A 21,639-nucleotide genomic window follows, 5' to 3' on the forward strand; every position below is an offset into this window, starting at 1 on the left:
CACCCTGCCTCCACCCCAGTGACAGTCCCAGGTCCCTCCCACTGCGCACAGACACAGGACCTTTACCGCCAACATTTCCCTGCCTGAAGAACTCTCCTTAGATATCCAAACCACGCTTCCTCACTCCCTGCACTTCTGTCTTTCTTTTTTTCTTTCTTTTTTTTTTTTTTCTTTTTTTTCGTAGCTGGGGACCGAACCCAGGGCCTTGCGCTTGCTAGGCAAGCGCTCTACCACTGAGCTAAATCCCCAACCCCTACTTCTGTCTTTTAATTCTAGCAGTTTTCCAGACTAGAAAATGAAATGTCTTTCAATGCAGAGACAGTTTAGGGCTGGCCACCCGCTTCCCTCGCTGGCCTGGAACTTTGCCAAGTAAGCTTGTTGGCCAGTGAACTCCAGGAATTCACCCCTTTGCCAGTGAGTGTTGGAACTCCAAACACTGCTCCACCCAGTCCTTTTTCACCAGGGTTTGGAAAACTAAGCTCTGGTCTTCATGCCTGTAAAGCAAGTGAAGCCCCCTTTCCCTAACCATGTCTTCAACAGACACCTGTTTAAAGTCGAGATCGCCGATCAGTGAGGTGGCTCGCAGGGTAAAAGTCCGTGCTGGTGCCTATAGTTCAATCCCTGAAACCCACAGAAAAAGAGAACCAACTCCAGAGGTTTTTTTTCTGGCCCATGCATGCCTTGAACTTATACACGCATGCACGCGCACACGCGCACGCGCGCACGCACACACACACACACACACACACACACACACACACACACACACACACACAGAGTGAGTTGGCCTGGTGTGGTGTCAGAGTTCAAGGCTGGGCTGTTCTACATAGCAATTTCCAGGGCAACCTGAGCTACACACAAAGAGACTGTGTCTCAGAAACAAAGATAGCAAATCCCAAAACAAAACACCCAGAAAACAAAACCCTGAAACCTCTGAGGAGTCAGTTCAGTGCTTGCTGTCTTCATTTTCATTTTCTAGTCTGGAAAAATCCTTTGCTTTAGGACAGAATCTTGTTTTGCTATAGGAAAGTCTGTCTTTAATATAAGATAAAAACCTTTGATGGTGGCGAACAAACAAAAACAAACAAAAAATCATAGACAAGGCAACATATAAACAAATGTATCAACTTACAGTAGAACCCAAATTATGTTTATGACAACATAGCAATTTCAGATAACCTATGTATGCAATGTTAAACTACAATGCTATTGAAAGCAGATGGCATCTACTTGGATTTTTTTTTTTTTTTAAAGACCCACAGAGACCTATCTGCTTCTGCTTTCTACAATGCTAGGATTAAAGGTGTGCACCACTATGCCTGTTTGCTGCTTGGGTTTTTTTTTTTTTTTTTAAATCTCATTTTTGGGGTTTAGGGAAATCTCTGGGTCTGGAGTCATGTAGAGATTTACCGGTCTGACCAATTTTAACAAAGTAGAGGCTTTTACTCAGGTAGTAGTGTCAGGCCTACTACACACAGGACTCAGGATTCCTCAGTGCAGCACCTAGCCACCTAAGTGGGCTTTATAAAGGCAAAGAAAGTTGCAAGCAGAAGGTCCTCTGTGTAAAGCAAGCTTGTTTACAGAAGCAGAAACAGCTAAAAAAAAAAAAAAAAAGTTAAGCCTAACAGCCCTTTACATTTGGAGGTCTAATCTTACTTTTTAGTTCGCTTAAGCACAGAGATTATAAACTTTTAAACATAAAGTAAGCCATAACATAAATGTGATGTTAGCTGTCACCTGGTGGATAAGGCACCTGTTGCCAAGCCTGGTAACCCGAGTTCTATCTCTGGGATTCATATGGGTAGAGAGAAAGAACCAACTCAATAAAGTTGTCTTCTGAGTTGAATTAGACACACACACACGCACACACTCGCGCGCGCACACGCACACACACACACAAACAAAAAGGCTTTTTTGGGCTGACTAGATGGTTCTGCAAGCATCTGCTGCCAAGAGTAACTATTCGAATTGGAGTCTCAGAACCCACAAAGTAGAAATAGAGAACTGATTCCACAAAATTGTCCTCTGACCTCCACAGGTACACCACTGGACACAGGCACCCCACAAACATATGTGAGCGCACAAGAAAGGAAGGAAGGAAGGAAGGAAGGAAGGAAGGAAGGAAGGAAGGAAGGAAGGAAAGAAGGCAAGCCCCTTACAGAATGTTATGTTTTAGCAGATGACCTTGGGCAATCCACCTATCTTAGGAGGAAAGCAGGACACATGTGTTAACGCTGTAATTGTGTTTTGTAGTCCCCTGAGGAACTGGAAAGTATATTTGATACTTTAACTATTTAGTTAAAGGCTTACTCAGTAGTGCGTGCTGAACTTGCGTCCCAGTGTTAGGACCAATGATGGTAAGCTGTGGCCAGAGCATTTGCTATCTACTTTAAAAGTAGCATCATGGTGGGGGTAGCTGGGGCTGGAGGGACAAGAGCACTGGCTACTCTTCAGAGGACCTGAGTTCAATTCCCAGTACCCGCTTGGTGGCACTCAACTATAATTCCAATTAAAGAGGGGGAGCCAACACCCTCTTTTGGCTTTCGGAGGCACCAGGCATACACATGGTACACAGACATGCACACAGGCCAAATATCCATACACTTAACACAAATTTAAAAAAAAAAATAGAATCATGGGCTAGAGAGATGGCTCTGCTATTAAGAACACTTGTTGCTCTTACAGAGGATCTAGATTTGGTCCCCAGCACCTACATGGTGTTTACACCTACATGGTGTTTACACCTACTGGTGTAATTCCAGTTTCAGGCAATCTGATGCCCTCTATTCGTCTCACAGGCACTAGGCAAACACCTCATCTCATATGTACATGTAGGCTAAACACTGAAACACAGAAAAAAATTCTTTAAAAAACAACTTAAGGGCAGAGAGATGGCTCAGCATTCGAGAGCACTGGCTGTACTTCCAGAGGACCTGAGTTTGGTTCCCAGCAACCACACGACAGCTCACAGCTGTCTGTAACTCCAGTTCCAGGGATCTGGCACCCTCACACAGACATACATTCAGCCAACGCACCAATGCACATTAAAAACAAAACAAAACCTTAAAGTAGACGGTGGTGGCACATGCCTTTAATCCCAGCACTCATGATATCTGTGAGTTTGAGGCCAGCCTTGTCTACAGAGCTAGTTCCAGGATACCTAGGGCTCTACAGAGAATCCCTGTCTGGAAAGACAATAAAAATTAAAATGTGAAATGCATCTGGAAACATAACTGCTGCTTGATATTTCATCATGTTGCATCTGGCAGAAACTTTATTTTATTCTTTGTGGGGATGGAGTTTCGAGACTAGGTCTCACTCTGTAACTCTGGTTGTCCTGGAATTCTGTAGACCAGGCTGACCTCGAACTCACTGATATCTGCCTGCCCTTGCCTCCCAAGTGCTGGGTTTAAACGTTGGTGCCACTACACACTCCTTAATTCTGTTTCTTGAGAAAGGTCTTCCTGTGTTAGCGTGGCACACTTGGATTTTACAGGTAGCTACTTGCCTGTTTAAGAGTGCTGCGGGGACACATTACTATGCTCCCTCTAGGACTTTTTTTTTTTCTTTCTTTTTTTGAGACAGAGTCTCTTTACATAGCTCTGGCTGTCCTGGAACTCACTCTACAGGCCAGGCTGGCCTCAAAGTCACAGAGATCCACCTGCCTCTGTCTCCCAAATGAATGCTGGGATTAAAGTTATATACCACCATAACTGGCCTCCATTTTAAGATTTTAAAAATTATGTATGTATGTATGTCTGGGTCTGTGAGGGTGTATTTATGAGAGTGCAGGTGCCCTCAGAGGCCAAGGATCTTAGAACTCCCTAGACCTGCTAGGCTGTTGTTTGTTCTTTAGGCTATTGTGACCTGCCAGACATGGAGTATGGGGATACAAATCTTCAGGTCCTCTGCAAGAGCAGTACACGTTTGCTGCCACTAAGCCATTGCTCCAGCCCAAATCAGAAGCTTTTCTATGTAGCACTGTGTCACATAGTAAGAGCAAGTTTTCCTGTTAACAATGAAAATGCGGAGCCTGATGGTTTTTTTTTTTATTATTTATTTTATTTATAGATGGTTGCAAGCCACCATGTGGTTGCTGGGATTTTAACTCAGGACCTCCGGAAGAGCATTCAGTGCTCTTAACCTCTGAGCCATCTCTCCAGCCTGAGCCTGATGTTTTAGTGAACATAGTCTAAACCCAATGTTGTCCGTTTTATGAACACTGGTTTTATCTTGATAACTTATAATGAATCTGCAGACTAAATTAGATGTTAAAATATCTTGTGTTTATAACAGAATATATTATCCATTAGCATTAATTAATGTTAAGTGACAACCTTTTCTTCCTAATATAGCAAAAATAGTAATTTCAACATTGACAAAATACATGTGTATTTTACATAGACCGTGTACTAATGTCTCTACATAAAGGCTGGCCCCTTTGTTTTCCTTTGAATTTATATTTTAAGTTTTCATAGCAAAAAGCAGTTTTAAATTTTTTTGAGTGGGTGGTGGTGGTACACACCTTTGATCCCAGCACTCAGGAGGCAGAAGCAGGTAGATCTCTGTGAGTTCAAGGCCAATCTAATCTACAGAGTTCCAGGACAATCAGGGTTACACAGAGAAACCCTTATCCTGGAAAACAAAAATAAAAACAACCAACCAAACAAGAACCATTCTTGAGTATCTAATAAAAGCTTGCTGATTGATTGATTGATTGATTGACTGATGATTGATTGATTGAGACAAGGCCTATCTATGTGGCTCTGGTTGTCCTGAAGCTAAGTAGACCAGCTGCTGGCCATGAACTCAGGAAGATCTACTTGTTTCTGCCTTCATAGTGCTGGGATTAAAGACATGTGCCATTATGCTTAACAAAAAGAATATTTTAACAATGTAATAATTATGCAAAATATTAATATCTCTTGAAAATTTATAGCAAGTTTTTATTTTTTTAGCCCTTTTTTTTCCCAGAATGACTATTTGAAAAATGCTAGATTCAAACCATTTGACCAGAAAGCTGTTTATTTTATAAAATAATTAACTTTTATTTTGTGTGTAAGAAAGTTTGCCTGCATATAGGTATGTGCACTATATGAGTGTCTGGTGCCCACAAGGACAGAAAAGGGCATTGGAGCCCCTAGAACTAAATTTACAGATGGTTGGCTTTGAACCAAAGAGTTTCTGTAAGAACAACAAGTGCCCCTAACCACTAAGCCATCTCCCCAGTCTCAGAAAGCTCAAAATTAAATTAAATGTCCTAATATCTTCGACATTGTTAAGCCTGGCTAAGTTAAAAACCTTTGCATAACCAGTTTTTGATACAGTAGATAAGACTACTAGTTGCCCTTGCAGAGTACCCAGGTTCAGTTCCCGGAACATACTCGGTGGCTAACAACTGTCTGTAATTCTAGTTTTAGAGAACCTGTGAACTCTTCTGACCATTTTCTGTGCACAGATACATTCATGCATATAATGCACTTTTACACATAAAATAAATCTCTTTTAAAGAGAGTCAGAAGGTGAATCTTGTTCCGTAGACTTCAGGTTCACATCTTTCCCTATTCTAGAGCTAGTCAGCAGAGAGAGCTGCCCTCAGAAATGGAAATTCCTAAACTAAGTCAGAAAACTGCTTTGTGAGAGATCCAAGATGGTTAGCAAGTCCCAGAGCCTTGACGACTCAGAAAACCCTGTAACCAATGGCTTTAACCCAGATTTCCCCTAGAGAATATAGACAATATCAGGTTCTCTCTAGTGTTTTTTTTTTTTTTTTAAAATGGCCAAAGTAATCTTTTCCTTTGACATACGATTTTTTTTTTTTTTTGGTTCTTTTTTTCGGAGCTGGGGACCGAATCCAGGGCCTTGCGCTTCCTAGGTAAGCGCTCTACCACTGAGCTAAATCCCCAGCCCTGACATACGATTTTTTTAAAAAAGATTTATTTATTTATTCCATGTATGTGAGTACACTGTCACTGTCTTTGACACCAGAAGAGGGCATCAGATCCCATTACAGATGGTTGTGAGCCACCATGTGGTTGCTGGGAATTGAACTCAGGTCCTTTGGAAGAGCAGTCGGGGCTCTTAACCAGAGTCATCTCTCCAGCCCGACATAGGATTTTGTTTTGTTTGAGGATTATGAGAGAAGAGAGTGATGGAGGAGGATAAGCTGACGCCTTTTGGGCAGAGACAGATGGGCAGCGGGCTAAGAAAGATTTTTAGAATTTATCTTCTGACACCATCTCTAAAATTTTGTTAATACCCTGACCTTGAATATCTTGATTCTGAAAGTTTAAAAAAATTCTCAGATTGTTTTTGTTGCTGTCTTTGTGACAAGGTTTCTCTGTGTATCCCTGGCTGTCCTGGACTAAATTTGAAGACCAGGCTGGTCTCGAAATCAGAGATCCACCTGCCTCTGCCTCCTGAGTGCCGTGAATAAAGGTGTGGGCTTCCACCACTGCCCACTTCATTTTCTCGCTTTCTTTTTCACTGATTTATTTTTATTTATTTATTTGAGACAGGGTCTCATGTAGCTTTGGCTGGCCTCAGACTCACAGAGATGAGGCTGCCACAATGCTTGGCTTATTTTTTCTCTTAAATGAATTTAAATTCCACTTAAAGCTGACTGATCACTTATTATCCTTAGTTTTATTGCTTGGACTTCTAGATTACCATGCAGGGAAAAAAATCAGCAGTAACGAATGGTCCTCACTGGAGGAAATATAAAGCCAAGGTATCTTTAGCTAGAGTTCTTCCTATTTACAAATGCTTGTAATTTGCATTCTTTTTTTTCCCCCAGTTACCTTGGAGTTTATTTAAACCAAAGAAAGGTCATGTTTTCATGCAATACATAGTTGGTTCTTTAAATAAGAACTGTGACAAACAGCAGAAAGAATTAAGAGAATGCTGCACTTGTGATCCATACAAAACATCAACGTCTTGGGTTATACATTAATTAAAGAAACATCTCACTTTTTGAAATACTGTAATAGCCAATATGCAATTTAGAAAAGAAAAAAAAATCACACAGGAACTAGTCAATTTCTTTAAAATCACTGAGCAAGAAAAGCCAACACCGAACTTCCATACTGATTTTATGCAGCTTCTATACAGTACCTTGACTTAAATCCAAGAGCAAAGTTAAGACTCCCCACCTCTACTTTTGGTAAATATTGTATGGTAAACTTAGATGACTTTTCCTCTGGGTTTTACCTGGGAATGGCCTCTTTAATATTTAAAAGAGGACAGGTTTGGCACTTTTATACTGATGTTACCAATGTTCATATTTCTTGAGATGGCAGTAAGATTCATATTCTTTATAGCTGATACGCACGAGATGGAGCTCCCACTCAGCCAGCCTAAGAGTTCTCCAGTTTATTTTGTGCATCAACTTGTGTGACGATCTCATTCATGTTGGTCTCCTATTCCCACATCACCATTTCTGCAAGAATATTATGAACCTTGTCTACATGGAATATTAAATCCAGTTCACAGACACTTTCAAAACATTTGTCTAATGTTTCCACAAATACATAGGGCTGGTGGAACTTGGAGAGCCTCAGCTTTCCGTGGTTGTTGAAGATGAGGCTGGGCCTGGCCAACAGGGTGGGCGCACGCGCTCACCAATTTGCACTATCCTAATTGTCAAACAGAAAATCAACGGTGGGGGGCTAGGGAAATGGTTTAGCTCATCTTACAGAGGGCCCAGTTTCTGTTCCCAGTACTCACATGGTGGCTTGTAAACACTAATTCCAGTTCTAGGGGATTCAATTTCCTCTTCTGACCTCTGTAGGCATCCAGTGCACACTCATACTTGTGGGCAAACACTCATACCCATACATCTAAAACCTAAGAACAGTAAGGCTTACTGGAGTTCCAAATATAGCTTCCTCCTTCCTTGGATCCATTTCCCACTCCTGAAATCTAAAGCCTGTCTATGCTTGCCGGGAATCCGGGTCTCCATTAGGTGCTGACTCCAGCATTCATTCCCATGTTAGTTCTTCTCAGTGTGTATTGGGCTTTTCCTAAAGGTTTGAAGGTACTCAGGACTCTGGTGGTTGTCAGGTCCAAAAGAAGCTCAGGATAAAGGGCTGTGGTTCCTAGCATACCAAAGCACCCACAGGTCTCCAGGCTCTCTTAGTACCTGTAGTTTCTCTCAGCTCTTTTCACCCCCACCCCTAACCTAAATCTCTTCAGCCCATGGCTTCCCTTCTCTCCCCCTAGCTCCTGATTCCTATTAAAAAAAAAAAAAAAAAACAAACCTGCCATTTCTGCCCGGATTCTCTTTGCCCTCTCCTCGGTTGGCATTCCTTCCCTTGAAGGAACAACATCTAGGGTCCCTTCGTGCTTATCTTAAACACACAGATCTCTGTGCCTCCTACAGCTGGTGGCCCTTCTTTCTTTCTTTCTTTTTTTTTGAGCTGGGGACCGAACCCAGGGCCTTACGCTTTCTAGGCAAGCGCTCTACCACTGAGCTAAATCCCCAACCAACTGGTGGCCCTTCTTAAATGGAGTCTTAGGGTTTTTCCATGGTGAAGCTACTGCTTGCCATTTGCAGTAACTAAGAATTTTGGGGAGAAACTTTTTTAAGTTTTAACTTTATTAAAACAGACAGTCTCCCCAACAGTAGGGATATAGCTCAGTGCTTTTAGCATTAACTCAAGTGTGCTTGAGATCTTGAGCTCCCCAACATTTCACCTTTTAGTCCTGTTTTTAGCAGCCACGATTTTTCATGTCCATCAGCAATTACTAAAGTGTTTGGCCAAGAGAAGACAGTTTTCTATAATTTTTTTATTACATTTATTGACTTGAATGAGAACCAAAAGGAGACTTTTCGAGGTTCTGGATATTACTATGGACAGAATTAACATATCTTGGCTCCACCTTAGTCCCGGGTCAATAGCAATGAAGTAGTGGTTTGTGGGCAGGGATTTGGAGGGCTCAGGAACAGACCTGGCTAACTCCATTTTGTTTCTGAGTCCATCTATTTCACTTCCGTCCTAAAGAATTTTCCTAAGTCTTACATACTGATACCTCGGGTGTGTCAGGTCAGTCTTGAACAGCTTAAGTCTCTTAATGGTCTCTGACACAGGTCTGCAAGGCCGATCTAAGGTCCATCCCAGACCATAAGATCCCCAACTAGCCTCTGCTTCTATTCCCTTTTTGACACGGAGGATGCTGTAAGTACAGGGAACTAGTCATTAGACCTTTGTCCTTCCAGGTGTGGCGACACTGCGAGTAAACTCCGGTCCTCAGCATCGCGCATATTGTCCGTTGACTTTCTGGGATGGGTATACCTCCAATTTAGTCCTTGGGACGACCGAAAGTTGGAGCTCGATGGTCCATTCAAAAACTCAAAAGTGCTACAGAGGCCGGCTCACAGATCAGCTCCCAGCGTTCCCCGCACTCCCGCGCTCCCCGGCTCCCAGCAGCCTCTACGCGCCTCTCTCCCGGCGCACCCCGCGGCCGCAACTCAGCCCCACCCGGAGCGACAGCCGTTAGCTGTGCAAGGTTTGCGGCTGGTCCCGCCCACGTGGCCTCCATAGCGCCTTACAATTGGGCCGCGCGCTTCTCGCGCCGCCGATTGGCGGCTTCCTCAGCCCGCTCCCGGCTCCCCCAATACGCGGCGGCCGTGCGCCGGGATTGGTCGCGCTCCGCCAAGGCCCGCCTTCCGCTCGCCCGCGCGGCAGCGGGTCTCAAGAGCCGAGAGCTTGCAAAGGCCTTCGCGGGTTGCGGCGGCGCCGGGGCGGTGAGGGTCGGCCGACTGTGGTCGGGCTGCGGGCGGCTCGGGCAGGTCGCGGGCGCCACAGGTAGGTGCGGGGCGCGATGGGCGCCCCGCAGGCGGCGGGCGCTGCGGCCTGGAGAGGCTGCGCCCTTTCCTTCCTTCCTTCCACCCCCCTTCCCGGGCGAGGCCACAGGCCGGGGCTCGGGGCGGGGCGGGGCGCGGCGCTCTAGGCGGGCTGGGCCACGCGGAGTCTCGGCCTTTGTGCAGTGGGGGCCGGGCCCGGAGCCCAGGCATCACGGACGTAGGGTGCTGTCGGTCTGGTAACGAAGCCCCTTGGGCGGTGGGCCTGAAGCCATCACCTCGCCTTCTGGCGGGAGAGGTGTGGGCAGGGACACCTCACACCCTAAAGTCTGCCTGTTTTGTCTGTTTGGAATAGCCGAGAAACCTCCCAAGTTTCCACCAAATAACCCGTGGATGAAGTGTCAGATAGCTTATCAGAATGTGGTTTTACAGTAACAAAGAACGTTGTAGAAATAAATGGGAAGTGGCAACCTGTTGACAGCGGTACCTGTCAAGTAGTATCATCCAGTGGATTTGGGTTGCTCGTGGTAGGAATTTGATTTGCCATCTTGCATGCTTGCATGTACCTCCTTGCTGGATGCAGAGATGTCCTGTGTAGGGTTGTTGACTCTTGTATGCCAATCACTATTAGGGTGCCCACTGTCTGCTGGCTCAAACTAGACTCCCAGATTTGGAAGTGGCTCAGTTCCCACTGTAAACCATCACTAATTGAAGGGAGTGAAAGGCTGGTCAAGTGAGAGCGGCCTGTCAGTTTAGAATAGGATTTGCCGGGTGACAAAGGAATTGATGAGGTCATACTGCCTTTGGGTTGATCAGGAGGCTGCAGCTGTAGCACTGGCCGTGTAGGAGTTGTTCAGATGGGTTGGGTAACCCTGTGCCAGGGTCCAGGGCAGCCAGCTGTGGGTTTGACTTGCTCACAGTCTAATTGGCAAATCAAGATCCGCATCCATAGGTCCAGTTGGCTGAAGAATAGTGAGGTTGATGGGCAGGAGGGCTACCCTTTGACCTGCATTGCCAGGCATGTTGTGAAGCGGGCAGTTCACAGTTGCTGTCTGAATTTTACTTTCTGAGAAACATGATTTTGACTGGTTTGCCCAGTTTTGGCCTTCTCTTGTCATCATTCCCCTCCCATGTGATCTCTTGTAGTTGGCATATCAGTTTCCTCTGACATCTTCCATGACACTATCTTCAATGCTGCCCTCCCTTCTGATCTCCAACCTCCTGCTTCTAGTTGTCCATTTCATTTTGATACCAAATAGTTTGACCCAAGCTAAGATATAGCCACAGTCCATGCCAGAACCGTCCATATGGCTGTCTAAAGTCACCTTGGTGCTTCTCTTAGGCCTGCATGCATCTCTTAGGAAGCCTTGCCACCTGTTTCCAACAGTAGACCATTGCTAAGAAACTGCAACCTAAAGTCCTTGTCCAAGCTCCCTGTGAGCCCTTTAATTCTTCCTCTGATTTGATCCCCTCTCTTACCCTCTTAGTTTTTCTGGACCCAGAGTGATTCTTTAAATTGTATGATGTTATAAAACTGAGGTAGTATAGACTCAGGCCTGTTTGTTTGGGTGGCAAAGCAGCTGTACCACTTCCTAGCTTTGTAACCTTGAGCAGGTTGTTTAACCTTTCTGTCACAGTGCTTAGTAAGTTGCATAAAATCCTTACAGCAGGGCCTGTGTCTGGGTTGGCTGCCATTGTTACCCATGGATCAGTGATCCCACTGTTTTGACCCCTTCTGTGCAGTATCCTGTTATTCAAGATAAACATGTAAAATCTTAATGCTTGTTGCCCAGGCCTGTCGGTTTCACTCAGCATACTGTCCCTAGCTTGGCCACACCATGGCTCTGCCCCAGGGTCTTTGCTTTTCCTTCGAGTGTCTTCTACCCTCCTTTTACCCTTGTAGCCACCTGGCTCCATCTGTTTCATCTTTAGGTGGATGCTGGCTGTAGAACCTTGTATAATCTTTTGGAAGCTGCTTCCTAGCTTTTTTCCTTGCTTTGTTTTAATAGAATATTTGTCAGCATGTGACATCATAGATACTTTTCTTGTTATTATCCATCTCTCACACTGATATGCTCTGTGGGGGAAGTGTAATTGCTCTGTGGGGCAAGTGTTTTGTCTGCTTTGTGCTTAACACACATAAATGATGTGTGTGCCTTTTGGAAGGAAGGCATTCAGCAAATAGTTGATAAATGAATAAGCTTTCAGAGGGGAGGTAAGAAACGTACCTAGGACTGCCTGTCGCTGAGTTCAAGAGCTAGACAGTTTGCCTGCTTCTGCAAGATGTCTGCTTTCCTTTTCTAGGGCCTCAGGGTCCCCACCTATGATTTTTTAAAAAGCTTCTCCTGCTTTAACACTTATCAATGTCTTCATTTATTGTCTTCATCCTTTATAGTTCCTCACTGGCCCACTGCTTTTAACATGCAGTATGCTTCCCTATCTACCACTCCAACCTCTGTCTACTGAGTGTTCTTACTATTCGCATAGTCTACCTCAGAAACCGCAGGTTTGACTTGCTGAGGTCCCTGCAAGCACCTACCGGGCACTGTTCTGGTCTTACTCGTGGACTGTTAGGATTAAGTATGCTGACCAGTCTGTCCTCTGCAGTGGTCCTTGGTTGCCAGGAGACTTTGGCTCCTTAGTGATTGCTGCTCTTAGTCATTCATAAGCACCTTTGATGGGAACATTTGGAGAGGTATTTTGTTACATTTCTACTGAATTAAAAAACTGTTAGGCCATTGTCAGTTATAGGAAAGAAAGTGATAGTATAGTTTGACCTTCTGCTGTGTGTAGGCCATGGTGTCATTATCTCTTGTTTGTGGTAGCACCTTTCAGAGTAGACTGTGAGTTTTTAAATGGTTTAATTTAACCTAAACAAACCTCTGACTTTTATGTTGTACCTTCAGCAAGGCATAACCACGCCACTCAATCCTTTTACTGTAAGCTGCTTATACAGTTGATGTTTTCTGTCCTCTTTTCCTCTCTGGAGTCTTAAGAATAAGAGTTACTGTAGGTGCAACCAAGCTGTCACCCATGGGCATGGTTGTATGTATGTATGTATATCTGTACCTGTAACAGTGTGCATGGCATGTGCATGGCATGTGCATAATGTGGCAGTGTTCATGTAAGCGTGTGCATTCGTGAGTGCATGTGTTTCTGCCAATAACCTTTCTTTCTGTGGCTCTTTGGTTTTGTGGCCAGCATTCTGCTGATCTGTTGTCTTTGTTGTGTCATCCCTCTGCAAGCATCCTCTGTAGCAGAGTTTCCTAGGATTGTATACTTTCCCCTCTGCTATTTCCCTCTTGTGGTTTTGGTGCTTTACTACCAATTCATGTGGTCTCCTCCCCCAGACCTCTTCAGGGCTTCAGAGTTATGTGACCTGCCTGAGCACTTGTGAGACAGGGCTGCTTACAGCACCCTCTATTCTTCTCTCCAGGCTTCTGCCTGGATGCTAGAGTGTGTCTGTAGAGAAGCTTTTTTCTTCACCTCCTTTTTTTTCTGCTTTCCACCCCCATAGGGTCTGCAAGCGTAGACAATTCCGTGACACTTTGTTATTGTCTCCAGAGCTGCTTCCACATCTTTGTTTTGGAGAACTGTCCCAACATCTGGTGCAGTCCTATACCTGGTATAGCTGTGAGTCTTCTTTATAAGGAGAGTCACTTCCCTGTTGATAGCTCATTATCCTCAGCCTGGAGCTAGGCTTCAGATGGCAACCAGAACCCTTTCTACCTTGGCTCTAGCTTTCTCCTGTGTTGTCCCACCTACCCCCCAATACTAGCAGGCTCCCTTCCCAACAGACACCCTCCCTCTACTGGGAATGGATCTATGCTGCCACTCCTGGTGACCTCAGCACGCTGCATCACTGTCCTGTCCACGTGCCACGTTGTGGGCCCAGGAGAGGGGGTCCTTGGGTAGCAGAGTGCCTGGCTATATCTCTGAGGTCCCTAGTGCCACAGAGTTGAGCTGAGGGTCTCACTCGCCCTCTGACTGACCCAGCCCTTGCAGGTGAGTGGATCGATGTCCCTCTTATGGCCCAAAGGAGGCCATGCACTCTCCGTGTGTTCCTGAGATGGTGACTTCCGAATGCATGCTTGCTTACCCACTAGGCCAGGTTATAGGAGTGCTGTGGGAAGATTTAGCTTTTTATTTTAGTCTTAATCCTTTTTGAGTTCTAAGACTGTATTTTTGTGCTTCTGAAATAAAAGATTAAAATGAATAGTTGATAAAATACTTAATGTAGGACTTAAAATTTAAAGTTAGTTTTTTTTCTGATGTCTAAAAGGCTTCCTTAAAGGCAATGTTATCTTGGCCCTTTACTATACCATTGATAACATTTGACTTTTAACTTGGTACCAGAGAAGTAAAAGGTTTCTGTCATTTGTGATGATATTTTTAAATTTCTTTGCAGGTGGAAGAAGAAAGGTGCCACTTTGGCATGAAGATAGACTCACTTAGACGTCAGTCTTTTAAGCTGAGTGCATTGTGATTTCCAATAATTGAGGCAGTGGTTCTAAAAGCTGTCTACATTAATGAAAAGAGCAATGTGGCCAGCTTGACTAAACCGCCAGTGTGTACAGCGCGGGCAGGACGGCACCGGGTCTCGACGGACTTGTGCATGTTAGCAGTATAGATTTATGTAAGGTGGTTTAAAACTCTGGTCTTTTAAAGTAGTCTTAACTGCTCATAATATGGAGACATATGAGAGTCCCTCTCCTCTCCCGCATGAGCCCACAGGAGAAGCAATGATGGAGAACCGAGCTTGCCCCTTCCAAGTGCTGCCCCATGAACAGTCTCCACCACCTCCCCTGCAAACGTCCAGTGATGCAGAGGTAATGGACGTTGGCTCTGGTGGTGATGGACAGTCCGAACCTCCTGCCGACGACCCATTCAACTTCTACGGAGCTTCTCTTCTCTCCAAAGGATCCTTCTCTAAGGGCCGCCTCCTCATAGACCCGAACTGTAGTGGCCACAGCCCGCGCACTGCCCGGCACGCACCTGCGGTCCGGAAGTTCTCCCCTGACCTTAAGTTGCTTAAGGATGTAAAGATTAGCGTGAGCTTTACTGAGAGCTGCAGGAGTAAGGACAGGAAGGTGCTGTACACAGGAGTAGAACGCAGCACTCGGCCTGAATGTAGCCAGCTCCTTAGTCCTGTCTGCGGGGACGTGCATGCTTGTCCCTTTGGCGGGAGTGTTGGTAATGGGGTAGGCCTAGGGGGTGAGAGTACAGATAAGAAGGATGAGGAAAATGAGCTGGATCAGGAAAAGAGAGTGGAGTATGCAGTGCTCGATGAGTTAGAAGATTTTACTGACAATTTGGAGCTAGATGAAGAAGGAACAGGCGGGTTCACGGCTAACGCAATCGTTCAAAGAGACAGAGTGGATGAAGAGGCCTTGAATTTCTCCTATGAGGTATGTTGGTGACCGCTTCCCTGCAGGGCTCTGAGAAAACCCAAAGAGAGGTTTGGAAGTGGTTTTATTTTTAAAAGCAGGGAACTCAAACTAAGCAAAACCCTGTGTGAGGTTAAATATTAATGTGGAGAAGAGAAAGATGTAAAGAGTTTACATTTCTAAAGTTCCTTAGTAGAAAGTTTGGCTAACATTGAGCCTTATCTCTTTCCAACCCGAATCAGCAGATGCTGCTGAAAAGCCTCTTTGGCTGGGTGTGCTCCTGGAGTAGGCGTGCTGATGCCCCTTGTCATTTCAACCTGTTTGTTTTTCAGATGGTCAGATGCCATTCAGGGCATGCTCAGTCCCCATTGAGGGGCTCCCTGTGTGTTCCCTCATACATGTGAAACTTGTCCGTGGTACAGAAGCACGGAGGGCTGCAGGGTCTGAACACTTTATTTTGCAGGATGACTTTGACAATGATGTGGATGCTTTACTAGAAGAAGGTCTCTGTGCTCCCAAGAAGAGGCGAATGGAGGAAAAATATGGCGGAGACAGTGATCATCCGTCTGATGGAGAGACAAGTGTGCAGCCAATGATGACCAAGATTAAAACAGTGCTCAAAAGTGAGTCCCTCACACATCCTGAGTGCTTCATGGCCCCAGAACTTTTTCCTTCCTAAGAATATTTTGGGAGTTCTCTGGTGCCAGTCTGGGTAGAGACATGGGTTTAAGTATAGCATAGTCCTGGGAGGTGAAAAGAAAACAAATGGAACACAAGTACTCAGACCACAACCCAGGTTCAGAGCTTGACAAATCCCTTGGAAGCCACAGAGAGCTATAGAGGACCCTTGCAGGGGTGTGTCAGTGTGTGCCAGGATAAAAGACCAGTAGCCTGCAGATGTGGAGGCCAAGGCCACAGGTCAGTTTTTGAGGGGTAGGCAGGTGATAGTTACCATCTAAGTTTTGGTTCTGTTGCAAGTGAATCAGGAAAGCACCAGAAGCAGACTGATGCTGGAAGCTGGGCTGCAGCATGGCACGTGCACTGTGGGGCAAGTGGAAGCTGTGATTAGAAGTGTTTGGGAGATGTGCAGAGTGCACACCTGCATCTGGGGAGAACGGGAGAGCCGCTGGAAAACACCCACAGTTGTGTTATTCGACTCTGTTGCCAGTGCAGGGAAAATGTAGGACAGGTCACGTGGGCTTTTATATGGACTTGGCTTAGTGGCATCTATTACTCTGGTAAGGATCCCAGGATCAGTTGGGTGTTAAGAGGCACATAGGGCTTAAGCACATAAGAGGCCATAGGCTAAGGCCCTGAGGAGAAGATGAAGATGTTGCTTTCCTTAAGCTGCTGAGGAGATAGGAGGGTCTACAAGGCTAGATACCACATGTTGTTGCATATGTCTGTGGTAGGCCAAGCAATGGAGATGCCGTGATAGGCAGTTTCAGACCAGGTGGCCCTTGGCTACAGCTTCTGAGAAGAATACGTTAGGTGGTCTTTACCTTGGTGCTCCTGTCTCATGGTTCTAGGACTCCACAGGGCAGCAGTGGCTCTGGCTTGTTCATTTACCTAGGAGGAATCAGATGCATGGCTGGGATAAACCTGTCTTACATTGTGCTGAGACCTACATTCTGTTGGCTGCTTCTGAATTCTCCCAGTGTTTGTGTGAAGCAGTTCACCTCCGGTCAGGCTTCTGGAAGGCATACCCATATCCAGGGTGTCCTTCTGACCTGCAGGATTCCCTCTAGGTCCACACTCTGATGGAGACTGCTGTTGAGCACTTCGTGCAGTGTTGGTCAACACACTGTTGCTCCTGCCCTTCTTAGTTAGTAGCCCCTTTTTAGGTGATGCGTCATGTTTAGGTTTCATTTATATTTTTTCTTTAGTTTCTTGATATCATAATGCTCCTCATACCTGTAAGAACAGGTATTAATTAAGGCATTTTGTTAAGTCTTTGGTGTTGTGAACACCACCTCATCCTCACCTCACCCCTGTACCCCATATTAGTTTTATCACTGAAGAGAGGCAAGATAAAAACAAGTCTGGTACTTAAAACTGCCAATAAAGCAAAGAAAGGATTGGGAACAGTATCTTAAAAGCTGTGTAGAATGCCAGGTGATGGTGGCCAATGCCTCTAATCCCAGCACTCAAGACAGGCTGGTCTACAGAGTAAGTTCCAGGTCAGCCAGGGCTGCACAAAGAAACCCTGTCCCAGAAAAAAACACCCAGCCCCCAAAGGAAAAAAAGGCATATGGTATTCTTAACTGCTGAGCCATCTCTCCAACTTGCTGTGTTTATGGAATCAAACCCAGGGTTCGGCATATCATAGTAAGGTAGTATTACTTGGTGACATGCACCAGGAACAGTGGCTGATACATTGACAGTTTATTAGGAAAGTTTACTCACTCCAGTACCTGTTAATATGACTGGCAGATAGGAGAATTCCAGTGTTCTGTTTCCCCCCAAGTGTGGGGGCAAATGCTAGCTAGGGTAGGGATTTGCCTTGAACAACACTATTTATGGCTTCTCGGGCATTGGTTCTCCATGTAAGAAGTCCTTACCTTGTTCCACATACTATCCTATGGGTGCAATTAGGGTTCATCAGGCAGATAGAAACTTGGCAGAACCCACACAAATACAAAAAACATGTTCAAGAGGCTTTGTCTGACAATCTCGTGCTTGTAAAGGGATTGCAGATTGTTTTTGTGTTCTGTGCAGGTCGTGGCCGTCCACCTACAGAGCCATTGCCTGATGGATGGATAATGACTTTTCATAACTCTGGAGTCCCTGTATACCTGCACAGAGAGTCTCGAGTGGTCACCTGGTCCAGACCCTACTTCTTGGGGACGGGAAGCATACGGGTAGGGAGTCATTTGTTTCATATTTAGGCTTGTGAGTCTCAGTGCTTGTCTACTGGTACTAAAGTCAGACAGACTCAGAGGTGTCCTGATAGCCCGTTTCAATGTCACTATCTACAGAAACATGATCCTCCTCTAAGCAGCATCCCTTGTCTGCATTATAAGAAAATGAAGGACAACGAGGAACGAGAGCAAAGTTGTGATCTTGCCCCCAGTGGAGAAGTGTCACCTGTCAAGCCCCTGGGTCGCTCTGCAGAGCTGGATTTCCCTCTGGAGGAGCCTGACTCCTTGGGTGGAGACTCAGGGTCTCTGGATGAGAAGGACCCCCTGGGTGCTGAGGCAGCTGCTGGAGCCCTGGGACAAGTGAGGGCTAAAGTTGAGGTGTGCAAAGATGAGTCAGTTGGTAAGTATTCCTAAGAGCTTTCTTCCCTCCTTGCTACCTGAGTTTCACTCCTACATATGCTGTGCATCCTAGCTCCTGGTTGTATCTGAGAGGGGACTTTTGCCTATACACACCAGACAAGCCCTTCCTCCCTTTTCAAGAGAAAACTTGATGAGTGCACCCCCAACCCCCAGCTCTGTCAGATCTGACTGCCCGACATCTTCAGTAGAGATGACATGCAGTGCCAACTAGCCTTTCTGGTTTTTTTTTTTTTTTTTTTCTTTTTTCTTTTTTTCGGAGCTGGGGACCGAACCCAGGGCCTTGCGCTTGCTAGGCAAGCGCTTTACCACTGAGCTAAATCCCCAACCCCGCCTTTCTGGTTTTTATATGACCTCTGAAGTCTTGCTCTTTCAGTATAGTGTGCTCATGTAACTGTTTAAATTTATCTAATGTGCTTAGAATGAGCCTGCAGTCATAAATTCAGCACCAAGAAACTGCCATTCTTTTGTTTCTGCTTTTTTGACTTTCAAGTACTGGGCAGTGCTCTTGAGTTTTTCATTTGTCTGGTTATAGCTTGTATTTCTCACTCTATCTTGTGCCTTTAGCTTAGTTCTGTCCCTTAGATCCCTGGTGGTATCATAGCTCTTCCAGCCCACCTGCTGAATCCCTTCCAAAGAGGACATGCTGCTTTCAGTATTAGGGTTTTTTGGAGGCTGTTTCTGTGAGGTGTCCTGGAAGGGGTGCGGAGAGAGGAAGCTGCTTTTGAGTGTGAATGTGAAGTGGTTTGGGAAGAGGTAGCAGTGCAGAATCCCTGAGGGAGGTGGAGAGCTAATGAGGTATGGTTTGTTACTGAGTTTAAAGGACCAGAGGCAAAAGTGAGATGGTCAGAGAAGGTGGTAGGCATTTGCTCTTGGCAGTCAGGTGCTTGCTGGTTTTTTGTGTGTTTATTTAGTTTCTTCCAGCCCCGATAATTCATTTTGCGCTAAGGGGAAAGCCTGAAGACTAGTGGGGTTGTTTGTTTGTTTGCTTTGTTTATTTTAATCTCCCCATATTATTTTTGTATTGTGTTTCTTAGTCCGGATAAAGTACTGATGCCCAGGATTCTTTCCATAAGAGGCTTGCCAGAAGTAGCTGTAAAAGAACCTAATGTTTTGTTTTGTTTTTTTTTCTTTCCTTGCTTTTGAAATGGATGGGGAAAGGAAAATCTGTATTTTGTTTTCTGAACTTCTTTAATGGCGTTGCTATTCTACACAGAGCTGAGGAAAACATTCTTAGCTTTGGAAATCTGATAATGTAGTTTTCTACCTTGGACAGATCTGGAGGAATTTCGTAATTACCTGGAGAAGCGATTTGACTTTGAGCAAGTAACTGTGAAAAAATTCAGGACTTGGGCTGAACGTCGTCAATTCAACCGTGAGATGAAGCGGAAACAGGCAGAGTCAGAGAGGCCCATCCTGCCAGCCAACCAGAAGCTGATCACTCTATCTGTGCAAGATGCACCCACAAAAAAAGGTGGGCCCAGCTTGTACTGTCGGCCTCAACAGATGGAACATGTTGCTGTCATTTTAATGTGCTTAATCTGTGTTTGAGTTACACTTACTACAAAGGTGTGTTTTTCGTAATGCAGATGCTGCCATGTTCATAGTGATAAGCCCTAATGAATGACTCAGTGGTGTACACAGTTTACCTGAGATAGTTCTTTTTGTCACAGAGTTTGTCATCAATCCCAATGGGAAGTCTGAGGTTTGCATCCTGCACGAATACATGCAGCGTGTCCTCAAGGTCCGCCCTGTTTATAATTTCTTTGAATGTGGTAAGTTCAAACCCATTTTAGTCCTGAAGAGTCTCACATCATTTTGGTCATGGCTGGAGGTGGGAGTGAGTACATTGGGCCTGTTAGGTTGGATAGGCATGCAAGGCAAGGAGAGAGAGAAGTGTGGTGCAGGAGGGGTCTTATTCTCATGTCAGTGATCCTTGTCTTTAGAGGGGAGATTGTTCAGCTTTTCCCTTTGAGTTTGTCCCAGTCTCCCTCTTTGCCTTTTCTTGTCTTCTCTGGTCTGCCTTGGTGGCTTCTGACTGTTGTTAAGAACAGTCTGTAATAAAGGCCTTTCTGCTGTGCTTGAGTTCTTTCCCAATTTTCCTGTCCTGTGTCCACTATTCCCCATCCTCCAATGATGAAGAAGCCTTGATCTTACCACACTTGTTGCCAGCTCTGTCTTCTGTGGTTTCTTCTGAACAGTTTATGAATGCCAGTGTGGTTGCCCTGGGAGCTGAGACCTGGGATCACTTATTTTGGGGAGTAGGGTGGCTGTTTCTCAGTTGTCCTTGATCCTATGCTTTGCTATTCTTGGCGGTCCTATTTGTCTTCCAGAAACCTCATCCCTACCTTGTCCTGTACTGGGCAGCTCTGTCTGCAGCTTCTGCTTCCCCTTTGGATAATTTCCCATAGTGCCCCTTACTCTTCAACTTTCCCACCTGTGCCCTTTGCTGTCTGGTTTCCAGCCTTGTCTTAGCATCTCAGACAAGCGTAAACATGATTTATTCAGGGGTATCTTGTCAGGACTGACCAACTTTGTGTTAGCATGCTTTCAATGTTTTGGCAAGTGTTTTAAAACCAGTAATTTTAATTTTAAGAGAATCCAAGTGAGCCTTTTGGTGCCTCCGTGACCATTGATGGTGTGACTTACGGATCTGGAACTGCAAGCAGCAAAAAACTTGCGAAGAATAAAGCTGGTAATGTGGTTTGCTTGGTATATCAGCTCCTTTTCCTGTTGGCTGTGATAAGATAGCCTTACAAAAGCAACTCAAAGGAAGGGCTTGTTGTGCTCATCCGTTTATTCTGGTGGGAAAGGCATGGTGTAGGAGCTTGTGAGTACTGCTGCTTCCTTTCCCCTTTTTGTTCAGCCCAGGACCTCAGCCCCTGGAATGGTAATTAAGGTGGATTTTCCCACCTCAGTTTATCATATCTAGATATTCTTCTACAAGTACGCCTCAGAGGCTGACTTAAGTTAGATATTCAAAACAGGCTTGCCCAGAAGTTGGTAATTAGTATTAAACATCACATTTGGTATCCCAGAGACATGCTACATGCTGGGTTTCAACTCTGATTAGCAAGGGCCTGAATAATGCTTGTAGGTTTTTTGGGTATAGGTAAGACATTTATTCATGTTACCTATTTTATTTTTAAAGGTGTTTTTTAAAAAGGTTGTG

General features: G+C 45.1%; 1 protein-coding gene, 1 non-coding gene and 1 pseudogene across 5 annotated transcripts in view; 2 read left to right on the forward strand and 1 right to left on the reverse strand.

The window, feature by feature from the left end:
- Positions 1-1,014: 1,014 nt before the first annotated feature.
- LOC134480935 (AP-3 complex subunit sigma-1-like) lies at positions 1,015-9,540 on the reverse strand (annotated as a pseudogene).
- Positions 9,541-9,589: 49 nt separating this feature from the next.
- The window catches only part of Dgcr8 (DGCR8 microprocessor complex subunit), a 32,602-nt gene continuing 20,552 nt past the window's right edge, over positions 9,590-21,639 (forward strand). The window contains exons 1-9 of one of the 4 annotated variants that reach the window (XM_039088082.2): positions 9,590-9,806; positions 14,211-14,438; positions 14,537-15,210; positions 15,653-15,812; positions 17,908-18,050; positions 18,168-18,450; positions 19,744-19,941; positions 20,141-20,242; positions 21,064-21,162. In XM_039088082.2, the coding sequence (XP_038944010.1) occupies positions 14,545-15,210; positions 15,653-15,812; positions 17,908-18,050; positions 18,168-18,450; positions 19,744-19,941; positions 20,141-20,242; positions 21,064-21,162 (1,651 nt within the window). In that variant the 5' untranslated portion in view covers positions 9,590-9,806; positions 14,211-14,438; positions 14,537-14,544. Of the gene's footprint in view, positions 9,807-9,956; positions 13,808-14,210; positions 15,211-15,652; positions 15,813-17,907; positions 18,051-18,167; positions 18,451-19,743; positions 19,942-20,140; positions 20,243-21,063; positions 21,163-21,639 lie in introns of those variants that run through there. The other 3 variants (NM_001105865.1, XM_006248606.5, XM_039088081.2) reach the window with 3 other exon arrangements.
- Positions 14,591-14,663, forward strand: Mir1306 (microRNA 1306). Its single transcript, NR_106675.1, has one exon. It is a non-coding gene; the product is annotated as a microRNA 1306 (primary transcript).

This window comes from Rattus norvegicus, chromosome 11, assembly GCF_036323735.1.
Source record: "Rattus norvegicus strain BN/NHsdMcwi chromosome 11, GRCr8, whole genome shotgun sequence".
Lineage (NCBI taxonomy): Eukaryota > Metazoa > Chordata > Mammalia > Rodentia > Muridae > Rattus > Rattus norvegicus.